At 39.9% G+C, this 16,852-nt stretch overlaps 1 protein-coding gene across 3 annotated transcripts in view; it reads left to right on the forward strand.

Annotated features, from left to right (window-relative positions):
* arhgef10la (Rho guanine nucleotide exchange factor (GEF) 10-like a) overlaps positions 1-16,852 on the forward strand; it is a 148,124-nt gene that overhangs the window by 54,046 nt on the left and 77,226 nt on the right. For all 3 annotated transcript variants that reach the window (XM_083939748.1, XM_083939749.1, XM_083939750.1), the window contains 2 exons: positions 4,294-4,409; positions 5,628-5,755. In XM_083939748.1, coding sequence (XP_083795874.1) covers positions 4,294-4,409; positions 5,628-5,755 — 244 coding nt within the window. The remainder of the gene's footprint in view (positions 1-4,293; positions 4,410-5,627; positions 5,756-16,852) is intronic.

A 16,852-nucleotide genomic window follows, 5' to 3' on the forward strand; every position in this document is an offset into this window, starting at 1 on the left:
ATATAGTACCATATATTATGCTTATTGTATATATTGTTGAAATCACATCTTTTTTTTCTCCAGGTCTTTTTATTTATAGTATTCAAAGGCATTGATGATCAGAAATAATATAAATACAAACATAAACACCCGATCCAACTGAGCCCCATCCCTGCAACCATATTACTGTACCATTCGACGATCTAGTAATAGATTGAGTTTGTATGCAACCACTTGTATTACATGTATCACGCACATATCATACATATTTTATATAAATAAATATATATGACAGAATAATAATAAGAAAAATAATAATTAATTAAAACAAAACAGCATGGTAAACAAGTAAATAAAATAAAATTAGCAAGTGAATAAGAGTGGTTCTTATGGGTTTCAAATTATGCATAATACAGGATCAGTCATATAGAACACCAATATTAGTGACAGCTTATTTCTCTATATAACTTAGAAAAGGTTTCCATGTGGCATGATTTTTTTTAATACACCCTCTTGTAGAGTAACACATCTTCTCTAGTACCAAATGGTGTAGAAGGTCATCGATCCACATCTTAAAGGTTGGGGGAAGTTTCTCCTTCCACTTAAAAAGTATTAATTGCCTAGCTATAAGAGATGCAAATAAAGATATTCATATACTTTGCCTGGCGATTAAGGTGAGTGTCTTGTGGAGTTATTCCAAATACGGCTGGGTTTGAACAAAACTAGAACATATGACGATGACAAATGGGATCGATGCTAGGTGCGAACTTTGCTACTCTAACTTTAGACCAATGAAGGTGATGCATTACCTTAAACTGGATAACTGTGTGCCGTAAGCAGAATAAAGAAGAATGTATTCTATCTAAAACTCTTTCCCAAATCTCCTCAGGAAGTTCAAACCCCAAATCACCCTCCCATTGAGTCTTTAATGATGTCAAAGCTTCCAAAATATATGTATTTAGGTGGAGTATATGTTCCCAACATTCCCTTTGGAACCTGAATTAAGCTTCATAATGGAATTTAGGAGGACGTTGGGTGGTTGGGATGGGAAGTGGGTAAAATATGTTGATATGAAACTATGGAGCTGCAAAAAGATTAGAGTTTGGGATGTAAAACTTAAGCTTTAGCATCAAAAGATGCAAAAATATTATCAATAATTTCTCTATAGTGGCAACTCCTCTATCAGCCATTCATGAAAAGCACCGTCTATAATTGATGGTATGAACTGGTGGTTTTTTGTTGTAGGAGCACACGTGGGTAGAGAGAAACACTTCTTCTGAACTGTGTCAGAATTCTAAAAGACAAACAACCAGTCCAGTTGTTTTTGACTGAAATTGCTTTGAGGATAACGATGACCTGGACGAATGAGAACATTCACAGGCTTAATTCTAAAAGAGTGTTTCACAATTGGATTTGAGGTGAATTTACATATGGAATTCAAAAGACTAAGTTTTGAGCATAGAAGTGAGAGTTTTCCATTCGTAACCACTCAGGGGTAATGTCACCAAATGAAGGGTCTTTCCAAAACAGCACAGACCTAATGTTGGCAGCCCAATAGTAGTAAAGTTAGAGAGAGATAATCCTCCATGTTTACGATGCTGTTGTAAGATCCTTTTCCGTATTCTGGGTTTTTTCTTGTTCCATATAAATCCTGACATCAAATTGTCCACTGACATGAAAAAAAAATCTATAAAGGTATAGGGAAATGCACTTAAATATGTACAGGAATTTGGGCAAAACATTCATTTTAATTATGTTAATTCTGCTCTCCTTCACCTCCACTGGCTCCCCATCAAATACTGGATTGATTCAGAGCCCTCAATAACCTGGCCCCTCTCTACCTCTCTGACCCTCTCCAACCTTACCTGTCATGTTGACTGATGCCAACCTCCTCCAAACCATCAGCACTAAGCTCTGGACCTGGGGCGTCAGAGCCTTTGCTGAAGCCGCCCCTTATGCCCCTCCCAGCCATATCTGCAACACCATTTAACTTTTTCTTTTGTTTTGTTTGATATAGTTTCTATTGTGAAAGTGTCTTTCAGCATCTGGAAAAGCGCTACATAAATTTGATGTATTATCATTATTATTATTATTATTATTATTATTATTATTATTATTATTATTATCACTTTGTTTATATAGTCGTCAAACATCCACTGTATCCAGCTTATCAAAAATGAGAATTATTTGACATGTTATCACTCTGTATCGACTTCCTCTGGGTTATAGCATCACAAGAACATCTTGATATCACAAGCTCAATTGGATTTTACTTGCAGATCAGTCTGGCAATGTGTGCTGGAACAATTTGGAGCCGTTTGCCAAGCAAACATCCAATCAGCGTTGGTTTTGTTGCGGGTTTAAATTGTGACACAACTCATGCAAATCCGACCTGGGGCCTGTTTCACAAAGCAGGTTTATTGAAAACTCTGAGTCTGTTAACCCTGAAATGAGGGAAACTCTGAGTTTCTCGTTTCACAAAGGGAGGTAACTCAAACCAGAGAGAGAGGGGTAACTCTAGCCTGTTTCACAAAGAGAGGTAACTTAACCTCTCGGTCAGTTACCATGGTAACATGCTCTCTGAAACTAACCTGGTCGGGACCAGGTTTTTCTCAGAAAACCTTGAGTTTCTCTCTGTCTCCTCCCTCTTTCAGCCACACACGGTGTTTGATTTCCTCATTCATTCAGTCAGCGGGCGAGTTTTGGCGTAGTATAGTTCCGTCTCTTTTTTCAGAAATTCTTGCAAAAATCAGACATTAGAAGTTATATTAGGTGGTGAATATTTCCACTACCATGGCATGTCCTTTTGATAACGATCCCGTGGATGAAGGTGACGCATTACCGCAAAGAGAATTAAGTATTCGTCGGGAGATGATTATCAGACCGCGCATAGACGTCCTTAATATACTGCAGCCATAATTATAAAATGAATGAAATGGATCTTTTGAGCAAGTTGAATGTATTTGACTTAGTGTTTCCTAAATATAATCCCAGCTTTTCTTGCAATTCATAGGTTCAAAAGTGTGTGCTTTTAATGTGGTTACTGGTATATAAACTACTCCTATTGGTGGAAACAACAGCCTTCTGATCCAGAATATCACCTATAATGCGAGGGGGTCCATTTCACGGCAGGGAAACACCGTTTCATGTCACAGTCCATCTCATCCCTCCTTACATTTCGAACATTAACAACCAGTAATGCTCTTATATCACATATATATATATATATATTTTTTTTTTTTGCAACATATAAAACAGCCACTTACAGTTATATTTACTTTACCATGTAAAACATGCTCAAAATGAGGCGTCACCATGAGATTGTGCCGATGTTTTACCTGTTTGAACAATGTTTTTATGTTTCATCTTAAGCTGCTGCCAAGTGCGCTTCTCCCCCGTGGGACTGCACCTAAATGAAATAAACTAATAGGCTACCACCCAAGCAGTTCCCCCTGTGATATTATTGTGATTGCAAAGGACTACATTTAAATTTACGCACTGACCCGAGCAGCAATGTTCTCCCGCACCGTCTCCCTCTCTTTTGCTGCTGCAGCGGTGTAAACATGCTCAAACTCTCTGTATGAGCGCATTAATATTTCCAATTCCAGTTGTAGCGTAGCCCTCCGCTTCCCCGTTGCCATGGTGACTAGTCGAATCAGGGCTCCATTGATGCTGTCTTTTTACTTGTGGTGCACGCGCTTAACTCTAGGTCAAACTACTCTGAGTTGATCAACCTAACGCAAATCTGCTGTTCTGGAACCGAAAACTCAGAGTTTCCTATCTCAGAGTAGATCAACTCAGAGTTCAGGGTTAGACTTTTTGAACCTGCTTTGTGAAACGGACCCCTGATCTAGAAACATTTTCAGACAGCGGTAGCCCTAATTCTGTTAACCGCTTGCTAATGCTTTTTTCTCTTGATTCCTATGGAACGGGCAGCTGATATTGTGCCCTTTATCCATAAATTTGCGTTACACAAACAGCAAATATCGACCTGTTGTTTACTTTTTGAGCTTTGCCTCGACATTTTGTTAGTGTTCCACTTGTTGATCTGATTGTTTGATTTGGCCTGATAGATAGATGGTTTATCCAGCCATCAACCAGTATTTTTGCCCCTATTTCCAAACGAGAGTTCCCAGATAGATATGCTGAGCAAATGCTAATCATGTGAATCAATTAGTCAGGTTACTGGGTTTTTGGACTGACTGGCAATTTTTTTCACAATTTTTTGACTCTAAATGTACTTTTTCTTTTACATATGCATATGAATATGTTGGGGACATCACTCTTAGGTTTTGTATGTTGCCCATTTGTTAGGTAAAGCGATCCTCGGCCCTCCAAGGCTTTACCAGGAGCTGCAGGAACTGCAGCATGACCTTTCTGTTGTGGAGGAGGTCACCCTTCTTGTGGGCACGCTGCAGGGGATGTATCAGGTAGGTGTTTCTTTATTATTGACATTGGTTTTCACTCCAACTGATTCTACAGGCCAAACCACTGAAGCCACAGTTTGTTATATTTATCAAACCAGTACACAGTCAAGCCCAATTCTCTTAGGGGTTTCACTAAAAGCTTAGTTCAAATTGGCCACTTAAAAAAACACACCCTAAGACTGACCTTCAAACATGCTCTTCTCTCCTCCTTCTTTCCGTTCACAAATTATTTATGAGCCGGTTATCTCAAGAAATTTACTGATATTTTAAATTGTATATACTGTGTGATATATGGGATGTATTCTGTAAAGTCCAGCCTACTTTACAAAAGCTTCTAAGCCCTGAGAAAGAATCACAGAGGCAGCAAGGACAGAATTGAAGTATGCACAGCTAATTTGAATAGTCACATAGAGTGCAAACTAAAAGATCAAGTCTGGATGGTACAAGGAGAACCATTTGGGGAAATTCCTTTCTGCTATTCCCCTCAAAGAAATTGCAAAAGGATTCTAGATATTTAAAATGTGATCAAAGAGCAGCTACATATCCTTCTTGAATCATCCGTTTCTAAAAGCATGAAGTCTTCCATCTCATCAACGGTGCCACAATGGAGGGAATATGATGTTCTCTCTGATATGCTGGATAGAAGTGTCAGATTTGCTATGCTACAAAAGAAATCGACAGAAGCTCTTTTGTGGCGTTCAAATCAGGACACTTCCCAGTAGCCTGCCACTAACACATTAACATACACTGCATAACACAGGGCGGTATACTCCAGCAATCACTAAAGAGCCTCTCATGCTGATGGTGGCACCTTTGCCTCCCTGCACTAAATGAGAACCATGTCTGATTTTCACTTTCCACACAGTTATAATATTGTCCACTGCACAAACAGACACAGTACCTCCACATAGCTCATCTAACTTCAGAAAATTGATTTGATTCCATTTGACATGAGGAACTTACTGTAAGATGGATGCTGGTGTTGAAGTAAATCTAACATTATGTTTGAGGGGATAGAAATGCCACATCCATGTAGTGTCAAATACTGTCCTACAGTTTTATGTTAGTGGACGTGTGGTTGTTTGCATGTAAGAATATCAATACGTAAGTACATCTATAGTATAGCCATCTGCTCTGTATTCTTGTATCTCTTTTAGATGACCTACTGTAAGCAACAGCTGAGGAACAAGTTTTAACTGTGTGTGTGGTTTTCCATCAAAGAACCTGAACACCACTGTGGCCCAGGACTGGTGTCTGGCTCTTCAGAGGCTTATTCGTATCAAAGAAGAACAGATCCAGAGCGCTAACAAATGTCGCTTACGCCTCCAGGTGCCCGGCAGGCCAGACAAGTGAGTAGTATCTCACATACAGATGTGCTCTAAGTAAAATGTAATGTGCATGTTTGGGTATGAGAACAAAAATTACCTCAACAGCAACAGCAAAGACAACAAAACAGGAACACTGGAGGCCTTTTTCCAGTAAGTAGCTGATAAAGTTCCTAAACATGGAAGTACAGCATTTGTGATTCTACAAAAGGTTTTTAAATAACTAGACAAACATGGGCAGAACCAGGATGCCATATTCACCACTTAAAGATAAGAGCCATTGGCACACATTTGAATGTATTCACAAACAAGGATAATGGTGTTTATGGATCATAATATCAAACAGCTTAGAGTACATTCCCTAGGCTTATTCTCAACCATAATGTAATGCCAACTCCTGATCTAGAGCTGCAAAGATTACTCAAGCAATCCAAAAAGTTGATTAAGTTGATTAAATTAATCGGCAATTATTTTCATAATCGATTCATTGGTATATGTCACAATTCTTTGATTCAAGCTTCTTGAATGTGAATGTTTTCTGGTTTCTTTTAGGGTTGCAAAGGGGTGGAAAGTTTCCTGTAATTTTCCAGAAACATTTCGGAAACTTTCCAGAAATGTTTAATCAATGATAATTAAGTAAGCAAATACTGACTCAAAATGTGTTTATATAGTTGTTGTTCAATGAAAGAATCCATTAAAGTTCTATTGAAATAGGCAGTCAAAAATTTAATGAAAAAAAGTTGTATCACAAATGTTTGCATGCATATCTGTATGTATATTATGTATTATACATATATATTTTTATACACAAAAATTACCCTAAAAATTTCCAGTTTATTTCCTGTTATTTTCCATAAATTCCATCTTTAGATATTCAGGAATTTTGCAACACTAGTTTATTCACTCCTCTATGACAATAATAATAATAATACTAATAATAATAATAATAATAATAATAATAATAATAATAATAATAATAATAATAATAATAATCATAATAATAATAAACTGGATATTAAGTTGTGGTCAAAATAAGACATTTGAGGATGTCATCTTGGCTTTGGAAAACACTGATTAAAATTGTCTACAATTTTCTGACACGTAATAGACCAAACAATTAATCGAGAGGGACGGCTTAAAGGACATTGTGGTTACATATGTGCACTTCCATCACTGTGCCCGAAGAACAACCTGAACTTTTTTCAAATTAGAGACCGTTCATTCCAATAAAACATTTTCAGAAAGCTAAGGGCCTGGAAGCTATTTTTCTTATTATTTACACTTGACATAAATCTCATAAACTCAATAGTATCTCACTGGAAACAAATCTAAAATGTTAATAAAATAAATCATATTCCTGACAATCACAATACTGAGTGAAGTTTAGAAAAAATTTAAATCACAGAGACATCAGTCGGTATCAGTCATTCCTCCTGTTCTTCTCCCTGCTGATGTGAATCTTGTCCTCACACCATCAGAGGGATTAAACAGTTAGCCTTCATACAGACACCATCTCCACCGTGATATATAAAGAAAACGGCTGTGCTGTTTGCTCGCTGACTCTGTGTACATGTGTGGAGGAGCAGCGGAGAGGCTGCAGCATGCTTTTAAATTACACCAAAACATTAAAAAGGGACGCTAAATAACCAGTAACGTCAGAGCTTGTAATACAAAACTGATCGCCAGGTCTGACTGGCATCGATTGGCAGGCCTACAGGCCTTATAGTTGTCTGTTGCTAGTGGGTAATTACTTGACTCAAATAATTCATTACCTTCACTACTTGGATATAATAAAACATATTCCCCACAAAATGTTGCCAGATTTAATTGAGGAATTATTTGCTTCAGTCTTAAATAACATTGGACCTTAGTGAAGAATGTTTCTGAATAAAGAGCCATATTATTTTATGTCTACAGTGTTGGTGCTGAAAAGCCAAAAGGCAAAGTAGCATGCTTTACTTAAAGTGCTTCGTTTTTAATGCATATTTATGGCTAGTGGTAGATGACTTGCTATGCAAAAATGACCACTAGTGATGGATACTTAATCAGTCCATCCAAACAGTTATATATGCAATCCATAGCAAGTTACCTTGTCATATAAATGATCTTTAAGTGGTTGCCTTAACAAGTGGATCCTAGTGGGTGGAGTGACTACTGAATGACAGAACACCTACTTAGAGAAGAACAAAGATGGCAAGGAGAGAGCACATGAGTAGCTTAGAGTGCTGCACAGGAACTGGGAATAGCAAATAATGGTAGATTATAATGGATCCCATTTTGTGGCTTCTGGTGGGGATAGGATAAGAAAGAGGCAGGGGAGAACAAAAAGAGAAAGATAGCGATAGAAAAGCCAGAGCCCTGCTGAGAGAGACTAAAAGCAGGAGAGATAGATGAAGAAAGAAAGAATGAGAGGGATGATCGACCTCCCCCATGAAAGACTTGGCTTGGTGCCGGCAGGGCATCGGCAGTCAGAAGAGTGGGTCTAATGCTTCAGAGCCAGAGAGAATCTAACTGTGCCAAGCCAAGCTAAAGTGACAGCTTGAGCAGCGGAGCTGTGCAGATCAGTTCTTTCACATCTCCCGGCTTCCTCATCGGCTGTCACACCAGGCCCACGGGGCCAATCTGCTTACTCAGATGTTTGGTGGAGCCAGATGTCATGCTTACAAGAGAGTCCCCAAATTCCCCTTCAAGGGGTACCCTATTTGCTGAGTTCTTGTGATAATGTCATTAGCAACTACACTGACAAGGGGATTCCCTACCCCTACTAATGTCCAAGCAGTAGATTTGTATTTAAAACTAAATAATGTAGAGCCTGCGCTGAAATCATACCTGGAGACAGCCAGAGTTTGGAGTGGAGAGGTAAAAGCTAACAATGTCAGCTGAAAGAGACAAATCTCCTGTTGGGAAAAAGAGCCAATCCTGGTTGTGTGATAGCAATCTAATTGAGGCTGGGCCTCGGTGTCGGGTGGCTGCTCCAGCAGTGAACCTCGGAGCTGGGGGTGACAGGTGGCACAGTGGGTGCCCAAACCATTCTGACACACCCAGGGTGCAGCAGTGGCAGATTGCAGGGGGAGAGCAGCGGGCAGACTGATTCTAACACAAACACACCCATATAATCGCACACACACATATGTTGACTTTCTCTTGTTATTCTTATCTGTTTTGTTACTAATCTGAGTAACAATCTTGAGGGCACAACTGTGCTTTCACAGTCTGTATGTGCATGTTACATGTATTCACACATGCTATCTTGCTGACAAATGCACCTGCACACACGCCAGCATGCATCTCAGACAAAGAAGCACACATAGAGAGCAGGACCACGCACACACTCACGCACAGAGCTGAGCCTTAGCTCTGCTGGTGAGGGAGTGGGACCGCAGCAGGGACCCCCTGTACTGAGTTGGTCCCCTCCTGTCTGGCCGCAAGCGACTCTCTGCAGTCAGGCAGCACATCACAGCCTCCACACTGCAAACAGACTGAGTACGTGGAGAGAATCCTGACTTCTGCCTCAAAGGCACTAGCCTACGTGTGACAGCAGTTCATTAACATCCTCTTTTTACTGTGTCTGCTGGAGCAACCACAGGCATATATACATGGGCCATACTGGCAAGAGATAGATACAGAGTTCAAATATCATAGTTTAACCAGATGTGTTTGTTGATTCATCTTCCCTTCCCACTAGCTCAAGATACATGAAGGAACAGTATTGTAAGCCTGCAGCCTCTTTTTTTTTCTCGTGAGCTCCTTTATGGAGGCTGTACAGGCCAGCTTCAAGGCAAATGGCAAACCTTACATTCATGTAATGCAGTTTGACTGGTTTAGGCTCCATCTCTTGTTAATTCTTGAGTCTTATGGAGAGTGGAGAGTCTTATCCAAACAGACATGCTGCCAAGAAGGCTCAGGAGAGTCCTTATGCCCTTAGTTTAATGTCTGGACATCAGAGGGCTGATCGTTATATGTGTATTAAGAAAGGTACTGTGGATAGGTACATGGAAGGATCCCACTTCCAGAAAAAAGAGAATTGAATCATTGCTTACATCAAGTACTACATCTGGCCTTACAGATAGTTTTGCTTATATTTAACCAAATTTAGATGTTTTTATTTGCTTCCACACCAATATAATGGAATGGGATTTAATTTGATGTTTTCTGAATAAATGTCCCTATCCTTCTAATCAACCCAGGACTAGAGGCCAAGGCCATGGAAAGAGGCAAGGAAACCAATCAAAGATGGCGGTGCTTTGGGGGTATGAAGCGCTCCTCCACTGCGTGGAACTGGAGCGCCGCTTCTGATAGAGCAGACCAGATTTTACTGCACATGTGTCATACCCCCAAAGCTACCGCTGTCTTTGATCTGTGACTTAGCCTCTTTCTAAGAGTCTTCATAATCTTTAAGCGCACACAGGGCTCCAGACTGCGACCAGATGTCTCTCCATATCAGTATGTAAGTGGATAAACAGCAAAAGAGTGACAGATAAGACAGAAACAAGTAATGTTACACACATGTAAGCACTGTAAGAAGATAGTGCCGAGTACTCTGAGGTGTTTGCAGGTCTCCACCAAGAATACCCACAGTCCTCTACTTTTAGCAAGTTATCAGGTGCAGTGTGACTGGAGCTGAAGGGCACCTACGGAACACTTTCTATGGTTAACTGTAGTGAAAAAGTTTGTGTTGCTGCTCAAGTAGTCAAAACAAATTGGAAAATCTCATTTACTGAGGAGGTATTCTATCTAATCTTCACAAACTGTTTGCTCTAGATTATTTTCAATATAGTTGGCTTTTTATTGAATTCATTTATGTCTTGTATAGTTCAGACACCAGCTTATACCTTTTATACTTGACCCCTTTTAACAAATTGCTAACAAGAATCCAACTTAAATGTTCAGGCTTTCGTAATGCTATGTTATTTCATACCATACAGAGTTGTCCAAATGAAATAAAGCAGAAGCAGTTAATGCCCCTATAGACTGCATATCCACTATGGAGTGTTTATAACCCTGAGTAATTATTTGGAGGTGACATTTCATTTCCACTTGACTCAATTGCAAAGATAGTTGAACAGGATTAATGTGAATTGCAGCATTAACTTTTGCAATTTCTATAGTAACGACAGGTTAATGTGTTTAAGTGAAGTGAATAAGTGCTTTTATTGACTTGCTCAATGGGAGCTCATAGTTAGTTGTTGTGTGGGTATAGGGAGGGGAACCCAGAACCAGTTCAATTTGAGAACTGGTTCCAAATAGGAATTGGTATCATACGCCTCCAAGCTGATAAATTGATTTTATTAATGCCGGCATATTTTTTAACAGTTGTGCATTTTATAATAACAGGCAGGCTTACCAGATTTTTTCTTTGACTAAGAAAACCAGATTGAAACAAATGCTGTACAAATGTTCTCTCATTTCATCTACACTGTGTTCAGACTCGGGTACAGTAAAACAGAAAACCATTTTTGGGTATGGCAAGTTTAAACATGCATTCAGAGTGTACCTGATTTTATCCATAAACAGCCAATTTACTGACTGTACAGATATTGTAGCAGTGAGTGTGTGCATTTGTTTATGTAATGAATGTCTGTCTGCATCCCCTGTAAGATTTTAAGTATCTTGTAATATTCCCTCTGTCCAGAATTGAATCAACGAACTCTCACAGGGACACTGATCCGTGTCCAACAACTCATTACACTATTTGCAGAGCACACTTGCTCTCTGACTGTTTTTCTTTCTCTCGGGGTGGAGGTGAACTGAAGAATGGGTGCATGACAAGCTGCCACTCAGCACTGACTCGTACATCTGTCCCATCTTTCTGCATTAGTGTCACACGTGCTTCGGCACTGACCTGCTCCCATAAATCAGCCGGGCCGGCTCCTCACAACTCTCCCTCGCCCCTCTCTGCCCTCTCTCCTCCCCTCCCTTTTTTGACTCTTACATCTTACATCTCAGCTCTCCTCATCTCCCCTCCGCCAGCATTTCCAAGTTCGGTTCACTATGCTGACAGTGCACAACACCTGCACTGCGGCTGTCAGTCAGGGGGCAGGAGGGAGGAATGGGAGACTGCTTTCAGTTTAGCATGTTTGAGGCTGTGTAGGCATGAAGTGCTACCTAAGGAATCCAACCAATTCTCACCTCAGCCTGTCTCCCCTTCTGTCTTTGGCAAATTGCCTTTGCTATATTTAAGCAGAGAGTGGTATGGATTACACTTCTTTGGCAAAGCTCCACTTTTTCAACATGTCAAGGAAGTTTGAGATCTCACTTTTATTTTGTTTCTGACTGCAGTCTCTCTCTGTCTTTCTGTCTTTCTGTCTTTGTGTGTGTGTGTGTGTGTGTGTGTTTCTACTGATTTTCTTCCGTCTCTATGAAAATGAATTTGCAGCGGGCAGCAGCAGGTATGACAGAAGCACAATTTCCGGCTGTGCACTGTTCTCCACTCTATTACCTTCTAATGATGTCTGAATGAGAAATTGTGCACCTGAGACTACCCCCCCTTACACACACCCACCCTTCTTTTCAAGCGCTTTCTTGTACTCTCCTTTTCTTTCTTCCTTTGCCTCCGAATTACTATGGAGTAGTTTTACAGGAAGGTTGCTTAGTACCCCTCATCCTTGGCAAGACAACTTACTTGCAGTTCCAATAAAGCCTGATCAATCCAGACAACAAACTACCCCTGTCAATGGACATACACTGGCTGAGTCATTGCTAGCTCAGTGCCGATGCTGCCAGTCTCACTTTAGCGTGCAAAGCATCAAAATATTTTTTAAATTTTATTTGCCAGGGGAGGAAGTGAAATATTTAAACCCAGGCATGGCAAGATGTCTAACAAGCATAAAGACATAAACAAGACATACATTTTCTTAAATAATTGCTTGATTGTTTAGGTGGGAATTTACAGCTGGGAGATGAGTTTGTATGCCTGTCATTTGAACAATAAATACATATTTTTTCTCTTACCTGTCATGCTCTTTATCAATCTAGACTTTTTTGGTGCAAGTTGCCAGTGTTTGAGACATGTTTGACCATACAGATGTCTGCCTTGTTTCAACTATAATGGAGCGAGATCACACTGGGCTTGTGGTGCTCAAAGCGCAAAAATAATATGAAAAACTTAACATCATTGTTTCTTTCCAGAACCCACTACTCAAGATAATTTGTAGACCTGGTTGTGAGCAGTTTCATATAGAAATATTTTCTTTCCACCAAAGTACAACTGTCAGCCGCATCACCGTGTCCACCTCGGCTGAGCTGTAATGTTAGCGTGGTCGTAGTTTGATACATAAAGGAAGTAGTTCACAATCAGAAACTGGTCACAACCAGGTCTGTGGATCATCTTGAGTAACTGGGTCATGATTTCTGGAAAAAGACATTGCTGTTTTAAAAAAAAAAAGTTTTCTTTTTTTTTTAAATGTTTTTTTTTTTTTGGGCACTTTGAGCACTACAAGCCGAGTGCCATTGAGCTCCATTATATTCAAGAGTAGGCACCTCTACGGTTAATATCTCCAACACTAGGCAACACACGCCAAAACAATCTTGATTGCTAAATAGCACTACAGGTAAGAAGAGGAAAAATATGTATTTTAGATTTTGGGATGAACTGTCCCTTAACTCATGACTGTCAATTAGGCCAAAAGAGAAAATCTACTTAAAGACACATCTCTCTTGGAGATACCTTGCAAGTAAGGGCCCATTTCGTTATTGACTTTGATATTGACTTTAAGTGTATTTTTATCAGCTGGTGAAACTCCCTTAAATCACTCTCAGCCTCAGAAGGCTAGTTATCTCTTGGTCATTTCCCTATTTGGAATATCTAATGTTATTTAGGTAGATTGACCATGATGTTCCCACTTGGGTTATGAATTCCACTTTTGGTCTCATGGAATTATACCCAGTGCGTTTCAAAGAATGTTTTCTTCTGTGAAGTTTAAACAAAGAACTAAAGATAATTAGACCTCCACTCTCTGTCCATGGTGCTGAAATAAGGTCAAAAATAGATAAGATGAAAGGTATTTTCACTGCTCTCTCAAAGTCGTGCATTAGGCCTGCATGCAAATATAATAGTCGGGAGCCAAAGTCTCAAAAGCTCAATAAAATGGGTTGAACCTGACATGGTCTGCCATATTGTATTATTTGTGTTTTTTTCTGTTAAATTTGACCCTAAGAACCAATAATTGGAGGGCCTGCTCTGCCGGAAATATCGCGAAAAATTTTGGTGTATGCATCCATTATTTTTTATCAGAAAAATGTGAAAAAATATTTTACATACATAGAACACATGTGCTGACAACATCCACTGAAAAATAAAAAACACACTTCTACATGATTTTGCATCAATTCAATGACAATCAACAAAACAATTGGGCGTTTTCTCACTTTTCCCCAATACTTTCATCTTTACTTCACTGGCAATCAACTATTCCCACAAGTTATGACTTCAGTCAATATGCCATTCGTTTCACCAAACAGTATACTCATTCCACAGAAGAAATTATAAAAATCCAACTAAAATAAATGGATCTGTGTTGATTCCACTACTAGTTGGCGATCAACAGGCTCAGAACCTCAGTAGAATTGTAGGCTACTTACCCAGAGGGCAATCCCCCTTTTTTTGAAATACTGACATGGAGTGTTGTAAACAATTGTTCACCTAAAATGATATCTAGGATCTTCCAGGATCCCAACCTGTGTGGACAACCTGGTCAGCTAGCTGCTGGAAAGCTACAGGGGTGGATATAGCAAAGCAAATCGGAACCTCGGTCTAAGCGTGGCCTTGCAGGTCAATTGGGGATTTTTTTAAACTTATAGATATCATTATGAAACTTTGCAAGTAGACTACTGACATTTAAGTGTAATTCCAGCGTCATCATCCCATCGTCTTTTTTGGCAATAACATCAAATAATCCATTGAGACAGTTCTTTTCGTGTTTAAACTATTAATGGAGAAATCCGGGAGAGTCGCTAACAGTCGCTGACAGCAGGATGTGGCAACACTCATTAGCTCGGGACAGTACGGTGAAGGCATTAAAACGTCTTTTTTAACCACTAATACTGCTCAAAATAACACAAATCCTCTGCAGTAGCATGAGAAGAGTTGCTACACATGAAGCACCGAAACACCAACAACATAGTTAGCGAACCCAGAGTTTATCAAAAGAGTGTTTTTAAAGACTTACCTACTGGCCCCTGTACCAGCTCCTCTCATAGAAAAGTCCATTCAAGCCGATTAGCAAATGCAATTCAAAAAGTAAAGGAGCCCATTGATCATCTATTCCTGAAAATCATGTAAACTTTGTGGTTTTGGGCAGTTTGGTGAAGTATAAGTTTATTATAGATGTAAAAGGTTTGGAAATGTCCCAGACAGTAAATTTCCCCACGGCACCGGAATGTCACACGAGGGGGGTGGGGGCATGTGTTTCCGGAAGGGGCTACAGGTAGAGGTTTCTACGAGAGGAGCTGGTACAGGGGCCAGTAGCTAAGTCTTTCGTATTTTTAAGTGCAGTTGTGTTCAGACTCATGCTGCTTTTGAAAGCTGCCTTTTTTGAAGTGAAATATAGGTAACTACTGAAATCCCTACCATGCAGCACCTGCAAGGCCTCGCTTAGACCGAGGTTCCGATTTGCTTTGCTATATCCGCCCCCTTTCCAGCAGCTAGTTGACCAGGTTGTTCACCCAGGTTGTGATCCATGAAGGTCCTAGAGACCCTCCAACTATTGGTTCTTAGGGTCAAAGTTAACAGAAAAAAACACAAATAAAAAGTATGCAGACCATATCAGGTTTAACCCATTTTTGAGACTTTGGCTCCTTGACTTTAAGATTTGAATGTGACACAGCTATCTTTTTAATAGTCTAGTAGATTCTTGATGTCATATGATGTTGCAGTTAGAGATAGGGTTAAAAGTGAAGCAAAGTGGCTTTTGCCTGGGCCCCCCAAATCACTTACTGAATAACATAACCAAGTCATGACTACGGTCAGAAACACTGTTTTTGTACTGGGCCGAGTGTGATTGCCCGATGTAAGGTTATAAGTATAAGTAATTATAGGCAAACTGAGGGAATCTGAGTTGCAGAGTGTCACTGGCTCCTATCAGATATCAGCTCATGCTTGTTGACTCCAGGGAAGTGGAGTTGTAACGTAAGTGTATCCAGCATCCGCGGTCAGAATCAGAGACAGTGAAATACATCTAAACATGCAGTTGGCAGCATTTGTTTGATCATATTCACTTAAGCCGAGACTATGTTTGTTTTGCAAAAATCCGCAGCGCCCGAGTCATCCTGTCCACTCAGCGCTAGGCTGGGTGAGAGCTGACTCACATGTTACAATATCACAGTCACACACCTCAAGCTAGGCATACGCGTAATGACGTTAGCAGTTGCTATCTATAAGTAAGTTAGCCAGCCTATCTCCATGTAGCGTGTACTCCATGCCATTTATTAATGAGATAAGACACAGGCGTGTTCACAGGAATCTGGTGCACGCACACTGACGAGCACTCGTGGAGAGAGCGGAGGAGCTCGGTGAGAGAGAGAAATTTAACTGAGTCAACCCGATCTGCCAGACTTGCCGACTGCAGCTTTAATTTCAAAATAGACGTATTTACTTGCATGCTTTGCTTATTTAAGTCCAGGTTATAAAGTATCTATAACCCACCACTGACGACATGCATGACCAGCCAAGTGCGAAGTACGTCAGATGAACGGTTCTCCAGATATGCAAGGATAGGCAAACAAACAAAAAAACAAACCGCTCTCCAGTTTTAGTAGAAAGATGTCTTTCTTTGGAAAGCTTTCACCCTTTTTCCATGCTTCAATTAATAACACAGCCGCTTGAATAATCGGATGAAAAAAGCCTTACTTGGTAATAGTGTCTTAGATTCTTTGAATCTCATTCTTCGAAGAATAATTACTTTGCATCTTTTGTATATGAAACTACTTGTTTTGCACACGGCATGCTACGTCACAGGGTTCCACGCTTATGAACAAAATCCATCTCAGACACCTGAGTGTTTAAGTGTGGGCAGCCATGATGGATCTGTCTATAAGAACACTTTGACTGACATGCTTGTTTACTTCAGCGTTGTCTCATGGTTTAGTATCCAGCTTTATGCAATTTGTAGCTCTTTCTACTCA

The sequence above is a fragment of the Echiichthys vipera genome (genome assembly GCF_963691815.1).
Source record: "Echiichthys vipera genome assembly, chromosome: X".
In the NCBI taxonomy this organism is placed as follows: Eukaryota; Metazoa; Chordata; class Actinopteri; order Perciformes; family Trachinidae; genus Echiichthys; species Echiichthys vipera.